Genomic DNA, 10,000 nt, shown 5'->3' on the forward strand with positions numbered 1-10,000 from the left:
GCTCAGCAGCTCTCGAGAGCGGGAACTCACAATTCAGCTGTGGGCACACCTCAAGTTGCATCACCTAAGCAGGCAGCCAGAGGCCAGGCGGAGCAGTGTTTTTCAGCTTTTAGTATGTTACTTACAATGGCGAGTCATGCAGAGGGGGGTTTGCTACACACAATTCACAGCAGGAAAAGGGAAGGAACAAAGCCTCTTTGCTTCTCCTTCACTTCAACTAATTGAAATAGTTGTCGCTTTTCCTCTTCCCCAGCACTCCTTCCCCAGTCCACCTGTTTTGCCCAGTCTCTTTGCATTAATGGGGAATACCAAGGGATGGAATTGGACAAAAGGCATTTTGTAAAGCGATGCTCATGTATTATACTTTTTTCCATTAATTTTATTTTAAATTTATACCACTGTTTCAAATGTAGCATAGCCACAAGTATTTATTTAGAGAATATGCTAGCTTGTTCTTTGTAACAGACATTAACATTAGTTACTAGACTGAGAAAGGAACACTTGCTATTTAAAACAAAATAAAAGCAGAAGTATTTCACTTTGTAATTCAGCACTCCCGTTCCAGTGGAGCGTGTGCAGGCAGAGGTTCTGAGTGGCCCAATGAAGCTGTCACCTAGGCTCTGGTCCTGCAAGGCACTAAGCAGTGCAGGCCTCCTGTCGTCGTGGCAGAAGTAAGAACAGGCAGTACGTTGTAGCACTGGGACTTTTCAACAATCAACAGTAGCATGAGGCAGAAGAAAATTTGATCTTGTACAGGAAGGGTTGGTGTCTCTTTTCATTTACAAAGGTATTCAGTTAATTCATTTTTGTATCTGTATATGCAAAGGTAAAGCAGAGCCCTGCTCTGTAGCTCAATGCTCACACGGATTTTCAATGAGAGAAGATTCAGCCACCTTGGGCGTGTCTATTGGCCGTGTATGACTAAAAGTGTTAGGTATCATCACCCTAACCCCAACAAACGATGTGTGTATCTATTAATGTGAGGGTCAACCACTATTGCATTACTCTGTAGCACTGGTTTAGAACAGAGGGTTTCATTTGGTTTTAGTTAAAATTTAACTGCTTCCCCACTAACTGGGTTACATGCTTTTCTGAAACCAGTTTTCTTCCTAGAGGAATTTTACATTAAAGCTTTGAGATTAGAAAATGTTGAACATTTTAAAATATTTAAAAACAGTAATAAAAAGGTCAGTTCCTTCTAAAATAAACACAACATTTGAAGCAGAATAATATTTTAATAAAATTAACTCTAAGTATTCACAAAGCATTATGCACATACAGTACATACTGTATTTAAAGCCTACGGACCTTAAATAATTTTATTCTAATGTAGTCAGCTTTGGACACAAGCTAAGCTTACTCCTTTTGTAGTAAGAAAGTTTACAAGTGTTCCTGAAAGTAATTTTACATATATACATATATATATATAGCTCTATATCTATACTCCTACATGTAAGTGTAGGTATCTACACACTTGTGTCTATGTGTGTATATAAATATATACACACACACATATGTACATATATAAAATACACACATGCACACATACAGGAATGTGTGCGTGGTGTATACGTGTGTCCACATATATATATATATATACCCTATCTAGGATCGTTGTAGAGGGGCCAGTCAGTAAAAACAGATAATTGCAAACAACCACTCTAATAATTATAAAACAAAAATGTAAAGTATTTTTTAATTAAACAGATTGTTAATAATTTGTATTGAACAGAAAGAACACAGTCTTCTGTGTTATATAGAAATTAGAGTTATTGCCTTTGATTATGTTTCTGTGACACATGAAGGGTACCCGCCTGCTCATGACAGCTAACTTCTATGACGCAATTTCAAAATTAAACCCAAAACAAACAACTAGTGGAAACAAATTATTCATTCAGTGCAGTTTTGTGGATGCTACCAGTGATGATACTTCCCAGCATGTGGCAGAGTTTTCCTGTCTGTTAAAATACTGCCCTATTTCAGCTGATTCGGGAGGAGGTTGGTTTCTCAGCCCTAAATGTTCAAAGCCAGAAGACTTGGTTACCTTATTCTTTCTCTAGATTCAGATAATTGTGATTTATTGTAAGAAGCTCGCTACAAGAGGATAAATCAGTTTTCAAAAGTGCGCTGGAAGTTCTTGCTTGAATCTTAGCTTGGTCGGGTAGGAGTTTTTTTCTGTGTGAGTTACTGTTATCGGTCTTGTATTTGCTCTGAAGACACATCCACAATAAAATACTATTTTCATGTCAGCGGTAAATGGTAATCACCATGCAATGTAAACTGTAATTTCAGAACATGCATGTTATTTATAAAATTAAAAATATAAGGTGCCTTGAGAATGCTGGCAGTTTTATATTTGGAACATACAGTTGGTGTGTTTATATATATATATTTACATCAGAACTGCTCAACTTTACCTTACAAGCTTCAGATTTAGGAAAATATACAGTACTTTTGCATATAATGGTATATTCCTTGTAGCCCCTGAGTCAAGTATAGAGGATTTAAATACAACAAAAAAGGAAAAACAGCCATTAAAGCACTTACATTTTTATGTAAAGTAATAGTATAAAAGTATTATTTCCCAGGAAGACCAGGATCTGAAACATGCCTATGAAGACTCAAGCTTCCTACAGTGCTTAGTGAAGATTCTGGCAAGGAAGGGTGCCTAACTGGCTGGAGATAAGTTTTACAATGCCGTGGGGGACACTCTACAGACGGGTCACGTTCTTGATCTAAAAAAGAAGCCAGGTTGTCTTCTGAGGCTGTGTTAAGATGCACTCCACTTGAGAGGGATTCTTTGGATTTAAGTTTTGATTTTTGAAGGTCTGGAAATTCAGGACACTGGAAGGGAGGAAAAAAAACAAGATGGTAATAATCAAATTGGTCTCTTCCAGGCTCTTGTTCTGCTCAAAATTAGCACTTTCAGGTGGTTGCTGGAAAACCATGATTGAAAATTAAACAGTGTACTGAAGTATTTTTACAGGGTACTACATTTGATTTAATGTAACTGAATGCAATTATGTTGATTAATTGTAGAAACTGGGATATGTTGTCCCCTCCTCAGACTTGCTCATGTAACATCAAGATACACATATGAAGAGCCCCTTCTGAAGGACTGGAGACCTGAGAGTATGGATTTCAGCATTCTTAAATTCGTATTTTTGTTTCAGAATGTAGCTCTGGAATTGCATCATTCTGAACATTATAACCATTTGGACTCAGCACTCAGCTCTTCTTCACTTTTAAACTTGCAGTTTGTGTGAGGTGTGTGGTGTGCCTGCTGGCATTTGCAGAGGTTGGCCGTGTTTCTAGTCAGAGGTACGTGTGTGTGTTCTGTGCAGGTCTATGCACGATGGGTTTACACTTCTGAAAACTACTGCTCTGCATTTGCTGCCCTGATAATCTTTATGCATATGAACTGATGCCTTCTGGATGTGTTGGACTTGCTGTGCCATATGTGTTCCAGCATGAGGAATCTGACACAGCCAAGCACACTGCATTTACTAATCGTATGATACGTGACTGATTTGGGACTCCTAGACAACCACCAGGCCATTTGGAAATTATATGCCCAAGCTCTTAAACTCCAGAAATCCCAAACAAATTTGGAAAATCATCAAATTTTGCCTGAACAGAACTGAGGTGGAAAACATGTGTTGGGAAACAAATGTAGGTATGTCACCGCTCTGTATGTTCACAGATCCAGAAGTAGCAAGGGACTGGACAGAAAAATAACCATTAGCCACTCCCACTTCCACATGAATATAAGCGTCATGCTGTGTCAGCTGGACTTGTCTGGCCTGTACCTGGAGGGAAATGTAGCCATGGGTCTTCTCAGGACTTTGTGAATGGTCTGTTCCTATGGCAGATGCACCCATGCAGGCAGGTTGGATGCTTGGAAAGTGTTTGCGCTTTATAGCTGTGTCTAGTATTTGTCACTTCTGCTAACTTTTGTGATTATAAAGTAATTCAGTCTGATTCTAAGAGCATTGTATGGATCTCTGCAACTCTCGCAGAAAATGTGACCTCTGAAAATATGGTATCTAAGTCCGCCGTGGAGGTGCTAGGGCAAAATAAAATTTCATGTTTCTTCAGCTAGTGAATAAATAGGTAGATTGGTATATATTTCTTCCATCAAAACCTAAGAAGATTAGCAAACCTCTCTTGATCTTATTGGAGATGTACACACCTGAGATGAAGAACTGAAACTTCTGTCTGTTTTAACTGATGCTGCAGGCTGAAGCTTTTGCATCTCCCGGATTGCTGGCTGCTGATACTCTGCACCTGCAGTCACCATGCTATAGGCGGGTGGAATGAGCGTTGACTGCCTTTGTAGAAGCTGCAGGATGGTTTGGATATCCGCTGTCATTTGGGATTCAAGCCTAGAGAGGTAACACAAAATCAATTAACTCGTTGTCAAAAATTGGTATATTTTAACATACTGGTTACAGATGCATTTAAGAGGGACCTGCAGCTTATTAACAAAGCAAACTATTGCTTGATATGACATGACCATGTCTTAAACAGAAGAGGGAGTACTGAGCCTTTCCAAAGCTTGCTGGCTCTCCCTTTACTTTGCAGAATGTATCTGCATGCTTGTTTCTGACCTTTTTGCTACATTAAGACTGAGTTCATTCCTGCCCCTTACATTTGCAACAAAAAGTAATCTGGGCAACCAGGTCTTTGGTTGAAGTTAACTGAAATAAATGTGCTCTCTTCATTGTCATTAAATTGATTTGAGCTGGTTGAGGATGGGACAATGTTTCTGATCTGTCTGACAATTAATTCTGACATTCACAATGCTAATGAAATAATGCACTGAAATAAGCAGAAAACTGCGTTTGTATTTTTTCACAGTTGGAAAATAAAAGATGCTTTCAAGATCATTAAAAAGAAAACCAAACTAAACAAAACCCCAACCAAAACAGCCCAAGTTTCCCTACTGTAAAAATCTATTCAGACTTATTCAGGCCTCAGAATTAATGTCAACAATTTTGATGTTCAAATTTAGCAGCTTTTTTCTCTTCTTTCCCCTCTTCATAAATTTTTGTATGACTTCTGAAACACTTGATCTGCTTAGGTTGTTCACGCTTACAATTCCACAGCAACTGTAATGCTATGTGAAAAACTCAGCAACAGGTGATGCCTGTTGTGCCTACCCAGCTGCTGGAAGGCTAGAGAACGCACTGTGACAGACTGTAATACAGATAGATATACAGCTTTCTGCACTGCAACTCATTCTGTGACAGAGTAAACAAACCTCTGTCAGCAGCCGTTAATGTTGTGAGTGTTACTACTCGTGCTCTTTTACTGCAGCAGAATTGATCCTGTGCTGAGAGATTTTCGCTTTCACCGGGTGTTTCACTAATATTGTTTCTTATCATGTTGGAGTTGTCCATTGCCTGTGTCATTTATTTATAAAAGCTTCTAAGAAATTAATCCAAAAGATATGCCCAAAGGATATTTAGGATGCTGTTTCTTCTTTTATTGGGAGAAGCTGATTTTGTGGCTCACGGCTCACTAAAAGAAAGGCCCAAACTCAGACGTTGGAATCAATCATGACCTATTCACCCTCTTGTTCAGGTCTCTTGGGTTCAGCTACATGCAATTGGGTGATGTCGCACAAGCTTGACACTGATGTCACAGGGGAAAAGGCTGCAGCAGCAGCGTGCCACCATCCAGAGAGCTTCCATCTGCTCAACGTGGGCCTTAACATCTCAGTGAATGAAAGGGATATGCATAGGAGGAATTGCATCAGTGACTGCCTTTGGCTTTGAATTAACTGTAAAATTGCTCCCTTCTTACTTTGTTGAAGCTTAATGGGAGTTTCTCGGAACTTCAAATCAAAGAGTATCTCTGTGGTCTTTATTAATCATCATTGCATATATAACTTCTCCCTCCTTTCTCCAAAATTTAGACCAAGTCCATGTCATGCCACCCTGCCACCCAAAGATGAACAAACAGGAGATGCTTGGCCCACAGTGAAATTCCAGTCACTTAAAGAGGAGAAAGAGAGATAGCTCTAGGGAAATGCTCCTCATAGAGTGGCTTTCCAACCTTCTATATCTGTTTAATAATTTGGGTGTTGTGCCAAGCCTCTAACTTGGCATGGAAAAGTTCAGGAAGGAATAACCATGCTTTTTAGTCCATCAGGTCAGATCTGACATAATCAGGAAAGAATATTGTTTGTTACATTCACAGGAGACCCAGCAAGGCCCTAAATCCTGAAAATATGAAAAGCTTTAAAAACGTGAGAAGAGTTAAAGAATAAAATGATTTAATAAAATCCATAACAATTCAAATCTTATTTATCAGCAACAATGATATTTTCTCACTCAAGGAAATACTGAGAACTTGCATAAGAATTTGATAAAACTATGAGTAAATTTGAGATATAACTTCAGTTTCAAGAGCTTAAGATTTCAGGAAAAGAAAGGTAACTGAAAGGCTATACACTGTTCTTGGGGAACATGCAGCTGTTTAGTTATGTGACATATACAGTTACTTCACTGCAATCAGAAATTACAGCATTTTAGGATTATATGTTAAAAATGTCGTTTTAATATACTATGTAGTATTCAGAAATGAAAAATACTATGGTTTTGATCGGCTTCTGGTAGATGAAGGAAGCAATAAATGCAGTAAACCTGGCTCTAAGTGGATTGGTGAAGTATACAGCACAGAATGCCAATGAAGAGCTACTAAAGTATAATTAGGGCTGAGTGTGTGTCATAGTATTTGTCATGGAAAAATATTGAAAGTAATGGAATTTCAGTGTGAAAATAATTAAAAAGCCAGAGACCTGAGCATAGGGCAATTTAAAATTAAGTTCAATTATGTGGTAAATTATAGTGTAGAGTGAGTCAGAGTTCTGGAACCAAATTTTTAAGATGCTATAAGCTATGCTGCTTAGCTACCAGCAAAGAGTAGTATATCAGAGAGCAAAGAGAAGGAAGAGGCATTTTATTAAGCAAAGAAACAAAGACACAAAGAAAGCATCTGTTTTTTGTTGTAACAGGTATAAGTATTTTGCCTTTGCATACTCCCATGACTTTCTTACTATAGAGACAGTTGCAAAATAAGTTAATGCATCCAAAAGAGAATTTGTCTGCAATACTTTTTAAAAGGAAGGCAGCTGGTTTACTTTGGGTCTCCAGGAAAGAAAAAGTACTTCAGATATTGAAGATACTGAAAATTGCCATTTTTTGGACATGTAAATATCTAGGAACAGGATTCTGGGTGAGGTAATATCTAAATTTAACAAGTTTAGGTGCTCAGTACAGCTTCTTGGTTAAAAAGCTGGTCTCCTAAACAGTCAATCAGGGAGAAAGGCTCTTCTGCAAGGCAATTCAGAGAGCTAATGTGGGTACCTAGAGGTCAGCGACATCAATGAACTGAAATTTTTGTACCCAGCATTTCCAGAACAGGTTTTTCTAAGAATCTGGAAGCTTGAACTTAGGTGATATTTAGGCTCTTCAGAATACATGTAGTCAAAAAGGTGATATTCCTATCAGGCATATTTTTGTACTTTTGAGCTTCTGAAGATCTGAATGCTTTTGGAAACTTCCTATGCAAATTCATTCCTCCAGTAGTGTTGATAATATCAGTTGTATTACGTACTCTTTCACATGTTTTTTCTGGTCATATCTCTGATTTTACCTGTTGAGTTGTTCTTGAAGTAGATCTAATCGATTCTCCACTTCCCCGTATATGAAGTCACTTTCAGTTTCACAGATCCCCCACGTGTCATGGGGTAATGCTGACTGAACTGGAGAGTCTTGCTCCTCCTGGATGTTCTCCTCCTCCCAGTTTCTTTTATCAGTGATATCTGATGAAAAACAAAACATGGGAAAGTATAGGTTTATATACATGCAGTTAGAGAGGGGTTGGCACCCCTCAAGCATCACACTTATGTTTCTTAAAAGCTTGAAAGTCGAATTGGTACCTTGGCACACTGCCTGAACAACTTGTTCCTCGCTGCTATTTAAGGAAAGATAAAAGTGGTCACATACATACTGACATTTTGAAGCTGCAGATAAACAAGCGGCTTTGTCTAGTCAGCATCATCATAGTTCTGCCGTTGAATGGCTCCCATTTCTTTAGTTTTCTTTCTATTATTTTGCCAAAGAACCCCCAATTTTCTCAAGGTGTTTTTTAGCAATTTGCTATTTGTTGAAATTAGAAATATTTGTTCTAATCTAAATGCATTAAATTATGTACTTGAATGTCTTTAATTATGTGTTTCAGAGACCTGGCTAAGACTTCTCTTGCTCTTGAATGGGCTACTGAAATGTATTTACTGTTTAGTTTTTTGGTGTAAAAAGAGGACTTGCTGCATTGTATTTACAGCACTGGGCATGTGTTACAGCGCATTGGAATGCCCTCTCTAGAACAAGCTGCCAGATCTCAGCTAGCTGCATTTCTTACCAACAATTGTAACACTGCTTGTCTTAACAATGTTGGTGAAGTATAATATGTTTTCTCTGAGACACAAGCCATTTAATGCAGTTCATACTACTTGCAAAAGGATATTGGTTAGGGTATCGTGGTAAATAATATTTTTTTTCCTTTTTCATTTCTGTTTGAACTACAGATAAAATTTTGGATTAAGATAAAGAAAAGAAATTTATTTCAAGATTAAAGGCCAGTTGGATTATTAGGATCTTATGGCAGAGTTTCATCTATCTTGCTGAATTGTTACTTTTCTAATTTAGAAACACTCTTTATATGAATCATTCATATTTATTTCTTTATCTCCAGGCCTTTGTAAAAAAAAAAAAAATTATGATTAATACTCCAGGTCCCACACTGTACCCACTGTGCCAAAATCCCATCCCTCTTGTCCCTCCCAGTTCTTGGATCTCTGTGGTCAAACACTGCACCTTCCCACCCAAACAGAACTCAGGGGCATTCCTTCTTTTTGCTTGGATTTCTTGTTTGAGCTATTTCTCCTTCCTCTTTCAATTTGCTTAACGTACACCTCTGTGGATTTATTAATTAGTTTACATTCTTGGCTCTAGGCTGTTTCTCCTGTTTGCCAAGCTGGTGAAAGGTTATAAATCATTTATCATGGGATATAGCAGTTGCACATATCATTATCAGAGATAGAATGAAGATCTTGCTGTGACCTTTGCAGACCCTACAGGTGAAATACTTAATTGAACAGTGCTTTTTCTACACCTACCCCCAGTACTCCACGCCAAGCATTTGATACTTTGAGTGAATCTTGCTCAGCCAAAAATTGATCAGTATCACTCAGATTCTCCTCTACTGAGATAAAAAGGGCTGTTAAAGCGTCAACATCTGCTCAGTACAACTCCCATTAGGGTGACGGTTGTAATTATTTAGCTATATGAAGTTACGCAATGTATTAGAAGTCCTTACTGTGCTTGGGCTGCTGCTTCAAGCTACAGTTGGACAAAATCCTTGGCTGCTTATAAGGCATCAGCCTCTGTTATGAGCACTTGGATTTGAATCTCATATCCCCCAGTAATCCCTGAATGGTTTGCTCAGAGCTTCTCCTAACACTTCTCTTGGCACTGCATGCTGATAACTCAGCATAGGTTACATTCATTTCACACTTGTGAAATTTTCCTAGGCAGCCATAGCAGCCAGAGCCCTGTTTCAAAGGAAAGAGAAAAAAACAGTGTGGATAACATGTGAGAGGTTTGTCCAAGTGCTATTAGCTAATCCTTTTCAAACACATCTTTGAGCAGTGTTGCTCTGAGTAAAGAGAATAAAAAAAAAAAAAAAAAATTCCTGCTCAGACTTAGTATTTCAAGTAGATTTATCCAGGAAGGGGAGCTCTAACTACATGAGTCCAAGTGAAGGAGGAAACTTTCTTCTCTTTCTCTCTTCTTTTTAATCATAGAAAAGTGCTTACTGCATTATCTGATCTTTGTTTAGAAGGTGGTAGGAGGTTTCCTGGAGCTATAGAGTGTCTGAATTTCATGTGACGTGACCTGTAACTGATTTTATACAACGGGAGGAAGGAGAG

General features: G+C 38.2%; 1 protein-coding gene across 1 annotated transcript in view; it reads right to left on the reverse strand.

The window, feature by feature from the left end:
• Positions 1 to 2,577: 2,577 nt before the first annotated feature.
• KCNH7 (potassium voltage-gated channel, subfamily H (eag-related), member 7) overlaps positions 2,578 to 10,000 on the reverse strand; it is a gene marked incomplete at its 5' end in the record, with an annotated part of 48,283 nt that continues 40,860 nt past the window's right edge. Inside the window, 3 exons of the mRNA XM_010142849.1 lie at positions 2,578 to 2,844; positions 4,193 to 4,385; positions 7,663 to 7,831. Coding sequence (XP_010141151.1) covers positions 2,578 to 2,844; positions 4,193 to 4,385; positions 7,663 to 7,831 — 629 coding nt within the window. The remainder of the gene's footprint in view (positions 2,845 to 4,192; positions 4,386 to 7,662; positions 7,832 to 10,000) is intronic.

Source organism: Buceros rhinoceros, unplaced genomic scaffold (genome assembly GCF_000710305.1).
Source record: "Buceros rhinoceros silvestris isolate BGI_N320 unplaced genomic scaffold, ASM71030v1 scaffold17409, whole genome shotgun sequence".
Classification (NCBI taxonomy): domain Eukaryota; kingdom Metazoa; phylum Chordata; class Aves; order Bucerotiformes; family Bucerotidae; genus Buceros; species Buceros rhinoceros.